Source organism: Vulpes lagopus, chromosome 19, assembly GCF_018345385.1.
Source record: "Vulpes lagopus strain Blue_001 chromosome 19, ASM1834538v1, whole genome shotgun sequence".
Lineage (NCBI taxonomy): Eukaryota > Metazoa > Chordata > Mammalia > Carnivora > Canidae > Vulpes > Vulpes lagopus.
The window spans coordinates 53445467-53463471 of record NC_054842.1 but is presented as its reverse complement, the minus strand read 5'-3'; the positions used below and the strand labels follow the sequence as shown (position 1 = coordinate 53463471).

The window sequence follows — 18005 nt, the reverse complement described above, 5'->3', positions numbered from 1 at the left end:
ACTTCTGAGTTTCTTCCAAATTTCTTCTTGTGATTGAGTTCTAGTTTCAAAGCATCGTGGTCTGAAAATATGCAGGGGACAATCCCAGTGTTTTGGTATCCGGTGGTCTATTCTGAGAGAGTTCCGTGTGTACTTGAGAAGACTGTGTGTTCAGTTGCGTTTGGATGTAAAGTTCTGTAAATATCCGTGAAATCCATCTGGTGCAGCGTATCGTTTAAAGCTCTTGTTTCCTTGGAGGTGTTGTGCTTAGAAGATCTGTCATTTGCAGAACGTGCTGTGTTTAAGTCTCCTACTACTAGTGTATTATTATCTAAGTATGCCTCTACTTTGGTTATTAATTCACTGATACACTTGGCAGCTCCCACATTAGAAGCATAAATATTCATGATTGTTAGATCTCCTTGTTGGATAGACCCTTCAAGTATGATATAGTGTCCCTCTTCATCTCTTACTATAGTCTTTGGGATAATCTTTAATTTATCTGATATAAGGATGGCTACCCCTGCTTTCTTTTGAAGAACATTCGAATGGTAAATGGTTCTCCAACCTTTTATTTTCAGGCTGTAGGTGTCCTTATGTCTAAAATGAGTCTCTTGTAGACAGCAAATAGATGGGTCTTGATTTTTTTATCCAGTCTGAAACCCTGCGTCTTTTGATGGGATCATTTAGCCCATTCACATTCAGAGCACCTATTGAAAGATATTAATTTACTATCATTGTAATGCCTATTCAGTCCCTGTTTTGGGGGATTATTTCTTTGGGCTTCCTCTTTCTTTTACAGGGTCCTCTTTAATATTATTTGCAGAGCTCGTTTGGTGGTCACATATTCTTTTAGTTTCTGCCTATCTTAGAAGCTCTTTATCCTATTCTGAACGAAAGGCTCGCTGGATAGAGTATTCTTGGCTTCATGTTCTTCTCATGTAGAACCCTGAATATTTCCTGCCAGCTGTGTCTGGCCTGCCAGATCTCTGTGGAGAGGTCTGCTGTTAATCTAATATTTCCCCCATAGAAGTGAGAAATCTCTTGTCTCTTGCTGTTTTAAGGACTTTCTCCCCCCCCCCCTTGGTGGGGGACCTCTGTATCTCCTGGACCTGAATGCCTTTTTCCCTCCCCAAATTAGGGAAGTTCACAGGTATGATTTGTTCAAATATCCTTTCTGGCCCTCTGGCCCTCTCGACCTCCTGTGGAACCGCAATCATGCGTAGATTTTTCCTTCTGAGGCTCTCAGTTATTTCCCTTAACCTTTCCTCATGGTCTTTTAATTGTTTTTCTGTTTTCTCTTCAGCTTTCCTCTTTGCCATCAACTTGTCTTCTGTGGCACTCACTCTTTCTCCTAACTCATTAACCCTCATTGTTAGGACCTACCTTCAGTTTGGATTGCATCGTATTTAATAAATTTTTAATTTTGGACTAATTAGATTACAATTCTGCAGTCATGAGGGTTCTTTAATACTCTATGCCTTTTTACAGAGTCACCACTAGCTTTATAATTGTGCTTCTGAATTGGCTTTCTGACATCAAATTGTAATTCAAATTCTGTAACTCTGTGGAAGAGAGTACTGTTTCTGATCATGCTTTTGTGGTGAGATTGTCCTTCTAATCATTTTGCTCCCTGCAGCGTAGCTGTATGAAAGGGCTGAATCTAGAATATCAACCACAATCTAAGTAAATTTCACCTTAGATGATTATTTTTTTTAAACATTTCTTTTATTTATTCAGGAGAGACCCAGAGAGAGGGGCAGAGCCACAGGCAGAGGGAGAAAGCAGGCTCCATGCAGGGAGCCTGATGTGGGACTTGATCCTGGGACTCCAGGATCATGCCCTGAGCTGAAGGCAGGCACTAAACTACTGAGCCACCCAAGGTTTCTTATCCTTAGATGATTCTGACGAGGTCCATGACATGAAATTGAAAACGAAGGGAAGAACAAAAGAACACAAAATGACCACTAAAGTGAAAAACAAATTTTAAAACAAAGTAGTAGAAAATAAAAGGCCAAGAATGCCAAGTAAGAAAAAAAAGAAAAGAGGGGGGAAAAAAAAGGAAAGGTAAAGAGAGGAAAAAGAAATAAAGAAGAAGAAAAATAAAATGTCGGGGGGACTGGGACATGGTGGTGGTGACAATGTTGTAGTGGAGGGAGAATGTAGTCTACCTGAGGGGTCCCTAGTGGGTTGATCCTCTTGTTCCTGAGTTTATTAAGTTTTGTATGTTAGAAGATACTGAGTCCCAAATTTCTACAAACCAGAAATACTTGTAGAGAGCCCCAACATTGTTCCCCAAAACATAAGTGAGCTAAAACGGGGGGCAGAATGGGAATGAAGAGAGAATATAGTCTCACAGAATGAACCAGCACGGTATACCACTTGGTTCTGGGTGCATGCTGGTCCTGTTTTAGAAGGTCTTGTGCCATTGTAGAACAAAACGAGGTAGAGAAAACAAAAACGCACACACACAAAAAACCTATCTCGTCTAGCTCCCAAAATTAAGTTGAGTATGTTGAAGGGAATCTAGAAGTGGAAAATATATCTAAGACATGTAATTGTAAAACTATGAGAGTCAAAAAGGAAGAAACTTAAAAACGAAGAGGTGTCAAAATATAGTAGTTAAGGTGGGAAAAGAGAAAGAAAATTGGAAACTTACAGTCTGAAATAAAAATGAATTGTACTGGAAAAAAGAGGGTTACCCTCTAGTTCTAGATATTGTAGATCCCTGGACTTCCCCTGGAGCTTTCCAGCGTTGTTGGGTCAGGAACGTGCTCTTCCCCTGTCCTTCCAGCTGGTCTTCTGGGGGAGGGGCGGGCTGTGCCGATTCTCAGGTGTGTGCACCTGGGGGAGCTGCCCCGCCCCCTGCTGGGTGCAGGGTCAGGGGGAGCCGACTTCCCGTGAGGCCCGTGTCCCCTGGTGGCCCCCGCTCTCCCAGGCACAGGGTGACACCAGGAGGGACAACAACACCGGCGGCGGCCAGGTCTCCCTGGCCATGGAGGGTGGCCCCCACAGTGACTCCCACCATCTCCCAGTCCACCGGGGCCTGGATGCTCCTGGGGCAGGGGGCGCCGATCTGCGCAGGTCAGGGTGCCAGGGCAGGAGCGTCCTCGCTGTCCTGGGCCCTCCCCAGCCGCGGCCTGTCCCCAGGGGGGAGCGCAGGATCCTGGCTGTGTCCCCCGGCGCCCCTCCTCTGTCAGTGACCCCGGGACCTGGAGGTCCCCCCCCATCCCGCCTGAGTTCCCTGCTGAGCGCCTTTCCATTTAAAGCTCCTGCTTCTCCAGGGCTGGGCTTTCCCGCCCAGGAGGCTTTCCCCGCAGGCCTTAGCCCGGCTCTTCCGGTGCCCCTCCCCACTTGATTCTTTTTTAGTTTTTAGTTCTTTTCCGCCTTCCTACCTCGTTAGAAGTAAAACCCTTCTCTCTGTAGCGTTCTGACTGTTCTCTCTTTAAATCTCAGGTCGGGCACTTGGGGGGCAGGGGGGCACTTGACCGGATGAGCACTGGGTGTTATACCATATGTTGGGAAATCGAACTCCAATAAAAAAATAAATAAAAATCATCAATCAATCAGTCTCAGGTCAAATTCGTAGGTGTTCAGGATGATTTGAAAGTTCTCTAGGTAAGTTGGTGGGGCCAGGTGCTTGAGGATCCCTACTCCTCCCTCACCTTGCCCCCCATCCCACCCAAGATGGAATTCTAAACAATCACCTTTGCAAATGAAATGAGATAGAAATGTCTCATACTAAAATGAATTCTGAGGTATTTTCTTTAGTTATTTGGAAGTACATGTGTGTATGTATTTGTACGTATGTATATTTTATTTTTTGGAATTATTATTTTTCTCCATGTATGTGTATATTTCTAAAAAACCAACCCTGTACATTATGGAAAGTACAGAGGATTTTAAAAGAATACATATCTATGTGTGAGTGTGTGTATATATACACATACATACATACATACACATATGGGTCTGTGTAGGGGGGGAGTGTCGTTTTTAGTCCATTCGTTAATTTAAATGCATTTGTCTGCAGGGGTCAAGTAGTGACCTTCATAATGTCCTTATCTGAAGGAGAAGTTTTTATTATTTTGGAAAATAGTATGGAATTTCTGAGCTTTCCATAAGCACAAAACTCTTGCTACTAACAACATATGTTTTAGTTTTTGGCGATTCCTTCACCACCTCTATATTCATAGAGAGGTTAGTTTCACACTTCCACTGATGAACGGGAGGAAAAGCGTAGCCCGTTCAAAGACCTTACTTAGATGTTAGTCTCGTACTTTAGAGAAGAGTAACAATTTGCTCCAAGTAGTATCCGATTTCATTACAAGGACCTTTTGAAATAATCATAGGCTGTAATATATACTTACTGATAATTTATTGATGTTTTTTGTTCTTAATAAAATAGCTCAGTGTATTTCCCCCTTTTTTGCATTTATTGCCATTTTAATCATCTGAAGAGGAAATAAAAGTAGTTGCAGCCACAGATAATCTCATGATTTTTCTAAGAGCTACATAAATTTTACCTTAGTATTGGTATTTTGAAATAGAGGGCTTTATTTGTTCTTTTTACAAGACTTTATGGATTCATTTGACAGAGAGAGCACAAGCGGGGGGGGGGGGGGGGTGGGGGGGGTGGAGGCAGAGGGAGAGGGAAAAGCAGGCTTTCTGCGGAGCAGGGAGCCTGACACGGGACTTGCTCCCAGGACCCGGGGACCATGACCCCAGCCGAAGGCAGAGGCTTAACTGACTGAGCCACCGAGCCACTCCCGAAATACAAGGCTTCTTTTGTATTTAAGATTCACACTAGAGAAGTAGCTGCAGTTTGGTGCCAGAACAGTGGTAGTGGGTACAAAGACCTGGGGAATGCCCTGCAGCTCACTTAGTATTTTTAACCTCTCCATTCTGGAATTGTGATAACTGAAAGAGATAATTAATGTATGCAGACATGTTTGTAGCACAATGCCTAGATTTATTAGTTATCAGTAGATACAATTCTTATAACTGAGTATAGAAATGTTAGGAAAGTAGAATGTGTATGGAATATTCTCAGGACAGGGTAAGGTTAGGAAATTGAATCTGTCCAAATATATGCAGAGCTAAGGGTTTTCCTGTGGACTGTATTAGATATGAGACTGTAAACTGCATTTTCGTGTAGTCAGATGTATTAGTCTTTTCTTTCAGGCCTTCTGCGTTTGTTGTAAACCAGAGAAAGACCTTTCCAATTCTGAGATTCTTAGGATTTTGTCATGATTTCTTTTTCCTTTCATGCATTCATTGTTTTAAATTTTTGAACTTTGGGGAATTTATGCTTGTATAAAAGTTTGAACCTTGGATCCAACTTTGTGTTTTTCAATTTGGATATCCACTTAACCGCAACCTCTTCTTTGCATAAACATAGGATATTCTTTGATTTCAGAGAAAATCATGATAATGTCATTGAGTTCCAGCTAAAAGACTCTTGTTTTATTAGGTTTCTCCTCCTCATGAAAAAGATAAAGGTCTGTTACATGAAAACCGCACGTTGCAACATGAAATTGCCACGCTAAGACTGGAAATAGACACAATAAGGATTCAGAAGCAGGAAAAGGAAAAATATTGTGAAGACACTGCAATTGAAAAAGAGAAGAATGACAGTCTTCAAAACGCCATAAAATTGAATGACGTCACATTAACCAATACAGTATTCCAATCTAGTGGGCAGCTGAATGTTGTGACAACTGAGAATACTCAGCATGAACTCCAGGATGAAAAGCTAAACAGAGAAAGACTGGAAGCAAAACTTCAGTCATACCAAGCTAGACTCACTACAGCTGTAGAGGATCATGATCAAAGTCAGGCATCAAAAAGAGACCTAGAACTTGCTTTGCAGAGAGCAAAAGAGGAGTGGTGTCATTTACAGGGCAAAATGAACTTTGAGATGTCTAACGTGAAAGATAACAATGAGGTGCTTTCTCAGCAACTTTCTGAAGCCAAAAGTAAATTCAATACCCTAGAAATTGAGCTCCAGTCTAAAAGAGATGCTCTCAGACAAAAGACTTTGGCTTTAGAACATTTACAAGGAAACCTAAAACAAACACAGGACCAGAAGATGGAAATTGAGCAGAAATCTCAAAATGAACAAGATAAAGTGAATAAATACGTTGGAAAGCACGAATCCTTGGAAGAGAGATTATCTCAACCGCAAAGTGAAAATACGTTGCTCCGAGAGCAACTAGATGATGGCTACAGCAGAGTGGAGTGTAAAGAAAAGACTAGAATTGATCTCAAAGACCAGGTTCAGGTTATTGTAAGAACTCTTCAAGCTGAGACTGAAAAACAAAGTCTTCTACTGCAAGAAAGAAATAAGGAGTTAATCAATGAGTGGAAACATTTAATAGAAAGAATATATACGTATAAAAAGGAGAAAGAAGGAAGAGAAGTAAGTATTCAGAAAGACAAATATTTTTCAAGCTTCCTGTTAGAAAATTCAAAGTAATGTTTGGTTATGGCTTATTAGTACTGTTTTTTGTTTGTTTCTTTGTTTGTTTAAGAGAAAGAGTGCACCTGCACCTAAGTGGGAGTGGGGCAGATGCAGATGGAGAGGGAGAGAGAATCCAAAGTGGGCTCTGTGCCCAGTGCAGAGCTCCACTTCATGACCCCGAGATCACGACCTGAATGATTATGGGTCAATTTTGAATCTAGTTGAATATAAAAAAAAAATAGACACTATCAGTCAGCATAACTTATCCAGCAAATAAAAATGAGACCTGAGAGGTGCTTTAATTTGAATAAAAATGCCGCGTCATCTATGAGAAACCTCAAGAGGTTAAGTTATACATTGTTAAAGAAAGGAGTCTGATATTAATAATTTATTGTTAATACTACTAAAATAATTTTAATTCTTGTCACCACATTTTAATACCATGATGAACAGATAAGTGGAAATGCTCATACCTGAGTGTTTTGACATTGAGGTTCAAATAAGTGGATTAACTTGACAACTAACTCCAGATTTGTCACATGAACTGAAATGTAGGTGCTGTATCTCAGTACTTTTTTTTTTGATAGCTTTTTAAACATTTTCAGTTAGCATACTTTTTCTTTATGTAAATTTAAATGTTTAGTCTCAAATAATTTATTCTTGTGACCTTTTAACTCTTTGAAGGCATCTACTTTTCACTAAATCATAATTTGGGATAACTGGTGACTTAGCAAAACTGTATTTGATTTCATCTTCCCACTACAGTTTATAATTTAAGCATTTTTCAAATAATTTGCTCATTTCAAAACTCAAGTAACTACCATTTGGGCTTAAAATTTTCCAATAGAATTGTGTCTTTGTGATTTATTAATTTGGCACTGGATCTCCATTTTCAAGCTACTGAGGGAGGGGTGGCAGGATTCTTGTATAGCAGGAGTGGAGTGAGAATGAACAGGGGAGGGAGCTCTAGGAGCTCTGAGGCCAGGAGGGAGGCAGAAGCCAGGTTATCTAGGGGGCTTGAGGGCCATTAGTATGACTTCACTTTTGTTCTGAGATAGTAACCTATTGGAAGGATTTGAGCAGAGGATTGAGTATGTGAAGAACTTGGAAGTTAAGTTTAGCCTCTAATAAAAAAAAGAGAGAAAACGTTTCATTAATGTAGAATTTACCACTGCTAGTCTCACCTATATAATACCCATTTCTTTTTGAGACTTCAGCAGGCTGGGAAGCTTTGCAAATTCATCAAGAAGGAATGGAGAGTGGGGCTGAAATAATTATCTAAGTAACGTAATACTGACTAGGCAGGAGGATAACACTTTTTGCGTCTTTAAGTGAATTCAGTTAACAGCAGTGTGTACATTCTAGGAATAGAAGGTGAGTTGATGTATGTGGTGGTAAAGTACATATATTAGAATTCTATATTATTAACATAATAATAGGATGATTTCTAAAATCAGTAACAGAAGGTCTTCTTAGGTAGTTATGAGAGAACTTCAACAAGAACTGTCCAATACCCTAAAAAAGCAATCTATGTCACAGGCTTCACTGGAGTTATCACATTGTTGTACTAAGTTAGAAGATGAGATACAGGATTTAAAGAAAATATGCAATCAAATCAAACGTCAGGTATGTATTACATATAACATGTCAACAGTTCATCTGTAGCTGGTTAAATAATATAAAGTGTTTTAGGATGCTAATTTCCGTGGACCACTTTCTTTTGTATTTTCATTTCAATTTCTCATAATTTTAGTGTCTTCACCATGCACCTATTTATTAAATTCTGACTTTTCATTCTGCCATCTGTGTTACATGTTTTTTCTTACAGCATTTACCCATTCACAGAAGTTGAGGGATTTTTTCCTGCTATACAATTTTTTTAAAGATTTATTTATTTATTTGAGAGACAGAGAGAGAATGCATGTCCATGCACACTCATGAGTAGGGGGAGGGGCACAGGGAGAGAGAAAGAATTTCCAGGAGATTCCCTGCCGAGTACAGAGCCCCATGCCAGCTTAATCCCACCACCAATGAGATCATGACCTGAGCTGAAATCATGAGTTGGACGCTTCAACCAGCTGAGCCACCCAAATGCCCTAAACAATGTTTTTTAATGAGATCTCTATTACCATGATGAGGTGAGTTAGATAAAATCAGAAGATACGGTTTAATAGAATGTTTCAGAAAATCGTCTTATTTCTCATCTTCACTTTCATTGATGGATATAGACTCTACTGATTTCAGGAAAACTTGTAAAGAAAGGTTACGACTAGTGGAGCTGAGGCGTTTCCTTCATTTTCTTTTCCTTTTATATATTTATTTATAAATATTATAAAATATTTACATTTTGAATATTTTTAAAAGATTTATTTATTTATTTATTTATTTATTTATTTATTTATTCAGAGAGAGAGACAGAGAGAGAGAGAGAGAGAGACAGAGACACACGCAGAGGGAGAAGCAGGCTCCATGCAGGCAGCCTGACATGGGACTCGATCCCAGGTCCCCAGGATCACACCCCGGGCTTCAGGCGGCGCTAAACCGCTGCGCCACTGGGGCTGCCCCATTTTTAATACTTATATATTAAAAATGCATGGAAATATTCAGATGATGTATATACAGCCAAAAGAGAGAATTAAGAAAATTATCTAGGTCCTGCCATTGGCTCTTTTTAAAAGGTTTATTAAGCTATAAATACACCTACTGTACAGTTGACCCATTTAACATGTGTAGTTGTTGCTGAATCTATTTATAGGGTTTTGCAACTATCACTGCCATCAGATAGAACATTTTCATGACCCTGAAAAAAAACCCTTAGCTGTTGCCCCTGATCTCCAGCAACCAGGAATCTACTTCTTGTCTGCATAGAGTTGCCTATTGTGAATGTTTCATATAAAGGGAGTCACACAGTGTGTGGTCCTTTGTGACTTGCTTCTTTCACTTCCTGTTTTCAGGGTTCACCTGTGTTCTAGCATATGTCAGTGCTTCATTTCTTTTTCTGGTCAGACAGTCCTCCATTGTGGGCTAAAGCCCTTGTTCATTCATCATTTAATGCACCTTCGGGTTATTTCCACTTTGTGGCCCATAATAATGCTGCTGTGAACATTGATTTAGTTGTTGTCTGGACATCTGTTTGTATTTCCCCGCCATCAGATTTTATCCTTTAAGTTAATTGGGGTGATTTTACCATCTCTCAGCCTTTTTTTTTTTTTTTAACTCATTCTACCCTTTCTGTCCTTTTAGTTTCCCTTCCTCTTGCCTAATCCTACACTATTGAGACCTGGCTCATTGTCTCTCATTCTCCATGAGGCTTTCTCTGATTATTCTAAATCCCCCTGAACTTACTTTCTTCACCCGTATCCTCTGGTCTGTGCAGACCAGTTTAGTCCTTTAGTTTACATTGTTTCTATTTTTTTTATGAGCGATAATTCTGTCTTCCTATGTACAAATGTATGTAAGAGGGAAAATATTTTATGTGTATGGTACCTATCCTTGCATAAATTTGAGAATATCTTAACAGTTTTTAGGATAAAATTAAGTACTTATACCATAGCAGTAATTTCTGATTGAAACACATTGACATAATAAAGCTGTATTCCAAATGTATTTTAAGCAGTTAAGTGTAAAACTGAAAGTATTTAATCTGATCGGGCAAAGTGTTCAATCGGATGCTGGTTTTTCTGATTATGGCAAAACAGTCTAAATATGCCTGCCTTCATTGTGCAACCAGAACTGAGATTTACAGAGTTCCAGCTCTTTACCAATTATAAAGCTCTGAGGACAGGTTTTTAAATTTTGTTTAAGTTTATTTATTTATATAATCATTACGTCTATTGTGGGGCTTGAACACGACCTGAAGGTTAACAGTTGGATGTTCTTTTAACTGAACCAGCCAGGTGCCCCTGGGAGCAGCTTTTCTGATATGCCACACCACGGAGCCTTACTTAATCTCTACTCATCAGAGTACTTGCTAAAGCCCTCTAACATAAACAGTTGCTAAGATGAACAATATGAACGTGAAATGATTTGGGAACATTGATTTAGCAAGAGTCCATTATTTCCACGTCAGTGGCTTTACCTTGCCTCTGATGGTCATGTAAGTTATGTATCACGCAGTGTAGGAGTTACTGTTTGCACTGTAGTCCATGAGCATTGTCCACTGAGTAGTATAGACAGGAGGTAAATTAAAATTATTATAAGTGGAGGAAAGTACCATTGGCTAGTGGAATTTGTAAAACTTTTTTCTTAAGATTTAAAAAAAAATTTTTTTTAAACTTTTGTTTATTTACTCATGAGAGACAGACAGAGAGAGAGAGAGAGAGGCAGAGACACGGGCAGAGAGAGAAGTAGGCTCCATGCAGGACGCCTGATGTGGGACTTGATCCCAGGACTCTAGGATCAAGCCCTGAGCCAAAGGCAGATGCCCAACTGCTGAGCCACCCAGGCATCCCTTCTTTTAAGATTTTATTTGTGTGTGTGTGTGAGAGAGAGAGAGAGAGAGAGAGAGAGGAGAAGTGAAGTGAAGACAAGAGAAGAGAAGAGAAAGAACGTGAGTGCACAAGCAGGGGGAGGGGCAGGGAGAAAGGGAGAAGCAGGCTCCCTGCTGAGCAGGGAACCTGATATTGGGGTCTCAATCCCAGGACCCCAAAATCATGATCTGAGCCCACAGCAGATGCCTAACTGACTGAGCCACTGAGGCACCTGTAATGAAAGTGTTTTGAAGTCCTGAGGCTATATCCTGGGCCTTATGCTCCCCATTTGCTACCGCTTTCAGTGGTATGAAGAATGGTTTCAATATAACTTGTATAAGAGATCACTTCCATTGCCCTGCCGTCTGCCTAAAATATCAACTATCATTAGAACATAAAACACAGCAACAATAATAATGCTAATTGCAGACACTTAGAATTTGGTACGTGCCACATACTCTTCTAAGTAGTTTATGTATATTCCCTAATTTAAACTTTCCGACTATCACAGTGAGGTAGATACTATTATTAACTTCATTTTACACATGAAGAAACTGAGACACAGAAATTTGAAGTAATTTTTCAAGGTCAAACAGCTAATGCCCAGGGGAGTTGGGAATTCAGATCCAGGCATTCTGGTTCCTACAGATATCCTGCCTCTGAAGCTGTTACTTGAAATATCTGATTGTCCCTGAAAGCAGCATGTTGTATAATCACTGGAATGCCCATGGTGATTTGTAAATGTGAATATTTAAAATTATAATTGATGTGGTGCTTGGAATAGAAAACTAGAAAAGGTTACCATAAGGTAATTTCCTGTTTTTCCTCCTTTGAACAATATGTAAATTTATATGTGTACCTGATAAAATATAATTTAAAAACGTTAGAATGTTGTTTTTTAATACTAGAAGAGTGGTCAGAAAGCTTTTCTGTCGGGGGATTGTAAATATTTTGGACTTTGCAAGTCATAGGTCACTATTGTAGCAATATAATTCTGGGGTAGCCTTAAATCAGTATGTAGGGGAAAATGTGGCTGTGTCCAGTGACATTGTATTTACAAAAACAGATGGTGGTGGTTTTATACTAGATTGTCAGTAGTTAAAAGTATTTCTTTTCTATTTTAGGTACAAGAAGCAGAGGATCAACATACCAAGATTGTAAGATGTATTGAGAAGTCGCGAGCCTACGAGAAAAAGTACAATTTTTTTTTTTAAGATTTTATTTATTCATGAGAGACACAGAGAGAGGCAGAGACATAGGCAGAGGGAGAAGCAGCCTCCCTACAGGAAGCCTGATGCAGAACTCGATTCTGGGACTCCAGAATCATGCCTTGATCCACAGGGAGACGCTCAACCACTGAGCCACCCAGGCGTTCCGCAACAGTACAATTGAAAGCAGCACAGAAAATAACTTGAGTATTTGTAAAGCAGATAAGTAGTATAGTATGAGAAATATATCCATTATGATAAATACATCATTGTTTAGCTGGGTAAAAATATCAGCTTTGTGGGATTTTGAAATGCATAATTTTTGCTTAGGATCTTTAAATTTTGTACATTAACCCCAAAACACAACCAGAAAAATGGCACAATTGCCAAATCTACTTTTTAAATTTTTAAGAATTTATGCAAGACCTTTAGATGTTTGATTAGAAATTATGTGGAATGTTTAAAATTTGTGTCTGAAAATAAATATTTTAAAATATGCATTTTAGGCTTGAAGTTGAAAATGCCAAGTTAAAAGTTACAATTAAGGAGCAAGCAGGCGAAATTGAACAGCTTCAGAAAGACCTGTTAAGTACAAGTTCGGTAAGTCAGTCTCTTAATTTCTGTCCTAAGGAGAAGGAATTTTTATATCTCTCGTAGTAGTATATAAGAACATTTTGGATAATATGAAAATTCTCACTCATAAAAATATTTATCCATATGGTTGCTCTTTAACTACTTGGTATAATTTCTCTTTATAGATAAAGTTGACTGAATGCATAAATTAATCATTTTTGTAGTAAGATTTTAATAAAAAGGATTCTGATAGCCTAAGCAAGCAGTATTTTATATATTTATATATTTATAAATACATTTATATATTATAATTTTATATTATATTATATATTATAAATATATATATATTTATACATTTTGTGTATCTGTCAGTGATCGTTTGGGTTTTTCTACCTCTTAGCTATTGTTGGTAATGCTGCTATGAATATTGGTATACTAATGTCTGAGTCCCTGCTAATATTTTTCAATATGTTTAAAATTCCCCAAACTTTGAGTAATAATTTGATCTTGAATGCTGACTTTCTCTTGTAATCTAAACCCTTCACTGAGATTTTGAGAATGAATTACTTTACTAATAATTTGTAGTGATTTGTAATTACAAATTGGTAATGTGTTGTCTTCATTAAGAATGACTACGAGGGGGATCCCTGGGTGGCTCAGTGGTTTGGTGGCTGCCTTGGGCCCAGGGCATGATCCTGCAGTCCCCGGATTGAGTCCCACATGGGGCTTCCTGCATGGAGCCTGCTCCTCCTCTGCATGTGTCTCTGCCTCTGTGTGTGTGTGTGTGTGTGTGTGTGTGTTTGTGTGTCTCTCATAAATAAATAAATAAAATCTTAGAAAAAAGTAGAATGACTACTAGGTAATTATGCAAACATTTTTCTCAAAGGGATGTAGTTTTCTCCTTGTTGGATTTTGTAAAGAAAAAGAGATGCCAGTGAAAAAGTAGAAATGACTGCTCGGTCAGGGCCTTGTAGAGTTACCTACTGCTCGCAGCATTCAGAGCAAGTTCAGAAACGAATGTTTTTCTGTTACCTTGAGTTAATCATACTTTCAGAGATTTAACAGTCCAATCTCAGAAAAGATTAATGTGCAATCCAGGACTCCAGTTTATTGATGGGTAGTGAAAACTATATAACCATTTACAAGCAGTATAGGATTATCGTGCCATTCATACCGTCCTTTGTAAGAGTGGCTACCAATGATTTAAGATGAGAAGATTGCTTTGGGACTTCTAAGTTGGAACTATGAGGTAGATGGACCTACAACTAGTTTCTTTCAGTGACAAAAGTTAGGTACATGCAAATTTCATTAAACGATCGTACCTATCGGGGGAACTAGCACATTCTGTTGACTGGTCCTTTCTGTGGCCAAAGAAACATCGAAAAAAACTTTTTTCCTGACTTCATATAAAACTGCTCAAGTTGTTTTGCTGTACTTTTCATGCAGTTAACTTGACAACATGTTGATAAGGAGTCTTATCGCTGACTGAGAGTGCCATGAGTTGTCCCCCTACAATATCACACAGGAATCTATTAGGGAAGCCATCACATATTACAGAGTTTGTAAGAATATCCATAGATATTCTGTAGATTCCTACAGAAATGAATTAGGGTTATGGTATAAAATTATTAGCCACTTTAAGCTTACCCTATAAAATAAAAACTTAAATAGCTTTCCAGCAACTTAATTCATAGCCCAAATTTCTCTAGAAGGTTCTCACCTCATGAATCCCCAGGACAGAGACTATGTCTGTGTTAAGATATTTCATGGACACCATTTTGAGGTGAAGAAACCTGGATTGGGAAGGAGAGTTAGCTCTAGCTGACTTAAGCCTCTGAACAAAATACTCAAAGTACAGTGGGTCAGCATCCTGAGGGTAAGGGTGCCCCCCCGCCAAGATTAAAAAATAATACACTCGGGACGCCCGGGTGGCTCCTGCATTAAGCGTCTGCCTTCAGCTCAGGGCATGATCCTGGAGTCCTGGGATTGAATCCTCCATGAGGCTCCCTGCATGGAGCCTGCTTCTCCCTCTACCTGTCGCTTTGCCTCTCTCTCTCTCTCTGCCTCTCCCCCCTCCCACCCCCTCCCTCTGTACCTCTCATGAATAAATGAATAAATAAAATCTTTAAAAAATAATACACTCAAAGTAATGCCAAAAAGAGTCAAGATAAAGTGTACAAGGTTAGTTGTGTGAGGCGCCTGTGTGGCTTAGTGGGTTAAACATCTACCTTTGCCTCAGGTCATCATCTCAGGGTCCCAGAATCGACTCCTGCATCAGGCTCCCTCCGCAGCAGGGAGTCTGCTTCTCCCTCTGTCTCTGCTCCTCTCCCCATTTGTGCTCTCTCTCTCAAATACATAAATTAAAAAATATAAAAATAACAGATTAGCTAACTAGAAAGGTAATGCACGTCAGGTAACAGGTACTGAATGTGTGGTTGAAAATATTGTCTGTGAAGAACTAGAAGGAAGATGGAAGCATATACATGACCTCAGTAAATGGGTCAAGGCTGAAAATGTAGAGTACAGCATCTGGTTTTGAAGCCTTGGGATTTGGAGAACTCTAAGAGGATGTGAAAAATAGGAATAGCAAGGGTCCAAGGACTGAATGTCAGCATTTGCTGTCATTTACAAAATTTAGAAATGAAATGGGATTAGAAGAGCAGAGGGAAGATGTGGTCATTGTTTTCAGCTGCTGCTGAGAAGTAAAGCAGGATCAGGACTTGTAAAAAAAAAGATCCTTGATGATCGTCAAAATTTTTTAGTGGAATTCCAGGATTCAAAGTCAGATTTTAGTGTAAAAGAAGCAATGAAACGATGAATCTGTGGCTGAGATGACACATTAAAGAATGTTCGAGTCCAGTGAAAGGGGAAAAGCAAGATGATCGAAAATACTGCAAGAGTAAAGAAACGTTTTTATATAATATTGGGAGGCCTAAATTTTATTTAGAGAGAAAAGTGGTTAATAGAAAAGAAGAAATTGAAATCTTGCAGAGAAGGAGAGTATCTCATCCTAAAGTCAGATGATCATCAAAATTTTAATGGGGACAGTATGGGAATTTTTCAGAGACTATCTTAATAAGGTGTGATCTCACAAAACTCCGAGTATCTTAAGATGTTGGTAAAACTGCTTCTAGGACATCTCTAGAAACTCAAAAGTAAGTATAGCCACTTTAAAGATTTTTTTCATTAATGCTTGTATTAATGTGGATTAAAACCCTCTGTATTTCCCAAGTAAATGTTGGCAATTTAAATTCTAGAAACAAAAATGATGAAAATATAAACTCAGTTGAAGCTGTTTTAACAAACATCCTTTATTTTTGAGATTTCTTGTCATTGTCATTTGGCTCATAATCTACATTTTACATGTATTTTATAAACCTGTCTAAACACATATTACTTATGGATTCATGAGAAATAGCATTTTATAAAAGAAGAAGGAGTCTTTCGATTTTTGAAACTAATGTTCTTGAAAAATTGTTTCCAAAGTGTGGTGATGAAAAGGAAAGCCTAAAGAAATGTATGGAGTTGAAACAGTCTTTGCAGTTCAGGTTGGATCAAGAAGTGAAGAAAAATGAGGAATTAGAAAAAGAGAATACTGGGTAAGACTAATATTTCACATCACTTTAACCATTAATTAACTGATTTACCTGTAATTGTACTTTATAAAAACCTAAATAGAAATTCTTGCCAGAATACTACATTTACTCTTCAGTGATTCCTTAAATAATAACAACAATACCTTTGACATATGTTGTCAACTGCGCTTTTCATTGTCCACCTTGAATTAAGTCTGCAAGATATCTTTGTTCTTAGGTAATCTTTCCTTTTAATAGTGTTCTTTTCTTAGAGCAGATATCCTAATCTCTAAAAACTTATCTGTGTCATTATGTAACAACATCAAAAGTTACCTGGTTTCGCATGTATTTCTTTTTATTTATATTATTTACTTGAAATTCAAAAAATTAACTTATAGTGTAATATTAGTTTCAGAGGTCGAGTTCAGTGATTCATCACTCTTATGTAACACCCAGTGCTCATGCCATCACGTGCCCTCCTTAATACCCATCATCCAGTTACCCCATCCCCCACAATCCCTTCCCCTCCAGCAACCCAGTTTGTTTTCTAGTACTGAGTGACTTATGGTTTGTGTCCCTTTCTGATTTCATCTTGTTTTACTTTTCCTTCCCTTCCCCTATGCTGCTCTGTTTTGTTTCTTAAATTCCACATACGAGTGAAATCATATGATAATTTTCTTTCTCCAGTTGACATATTTTGCTTAACATTATCCCTCTCGTTCCATCACATCATTGCAAATGGCAGATTTCATTTTTCTTTTTTATAAATATTATTTATTTATTCATGAGGGGCACACAACACAAACACACACACACACAGTGAGAGATAGAGAGGTAGAGACATAGGCAAGAGGGAGGAGAAGCAGGCTCAGTGCAGAGAGCCCGATGTGGAACTCGATCCCGGGATCATGCCCTGAGCCAAAGGCCAACTCTTAGCCACTGAGCCACCCGGGGGTCCCAAGATTTCATTGTTTATTGGCTGAGTAATATTCTGTTCTCTCTCCCCCTCCCTCGCTCTCTATCTAATAAATAAATAGGATTATTTATATCACGTCTTCTTTATACATACCTCTTTCAAAGAACATTGGATCTCCTAGTTTGGCTATTGAGGATATTACTGCTATAAACATACAGGTGCAGGTGCCCCTTTGGATGCCGATCAAAATGATCTTTGGGATTCATACCTTCTAGCGCAATTGCTGGGTTTTACATAGGTAGCTCCTTTTTCAACTCTTTGAGGAACCTCTGGTACTGATTTCCAGAGTGGCTGCACCAGGTTGCATTCCCACCAACATCATAAGAGGATCCCCCTTTCTCTGCATTCCTGCCAACATCTGTCATTTCCAGACTTACTAATTTTAGCCATTATGAAAGGCGTGAGGGAAAAAAACTCAATGTGATTTTTGACTTGTGTTTCTCTGATGCCAGCTGATGTTGAGCATGTTTTCCTATGTCTGTTGGCCATCTGTATGTCTTCTTTGGAGACATGTCCTTTCCTTTCTTCTGCCCACTTCTTCATTGGATTATCTTTCTTTGGGTGTTGACTTTGATTAGCTCTTTATAGACTTTGCATACCAGCCATTTATCTGATAAGGCATTTGCAAATACCTTCTCCCATCCTGTCAGTTGTCTTTTGGTTTTGTCAACTGTTTCCTTGCTGTGCAAAAGCGTTTTATCTTGATGAAGTCCCAGTAGGTCATTTTGGCATCTGGTGACATGTCTAGCAAGAAGTTGCTGC

At 38.8% G+C, this 18005-nt stretch overlaps 1 protein-coding gene across 1 annotated transcript in view; it reads left to right on the top strand.

Annotated features, from left to right (window-relative positions):
- The first annotated feature begins 4627 nt into the window (after positions 1-4627).
- The window catches only part of LOC121478703 (ankyrin repeat domain-containing protein 26-like), a 42945-nt gene continuing 29567 nt past the window's right edge, over positions 4628-18005 (top strand). The window contains exons 1-5 of the mRNA XM_041733899.1: positions 4628-6400; positions 7982-8068; positions 12036-12106; positions 12626-12719; positions 16179-16291. Coding sequence (XP_041589833.1) covers positions 5888-6400; positions 7982-8068; positions 12036-12106; positions 12626-12719; positions 16179-16291 — 878 coding nt within the window. The 5' untranslated portion in view covers positions 4628-5887. The remainder of the gene's footprint in view (positions 6401-7981; positions 8069-12035; positions 12107-12625; positions 12720-16178; positions 16292-18005) is intronic.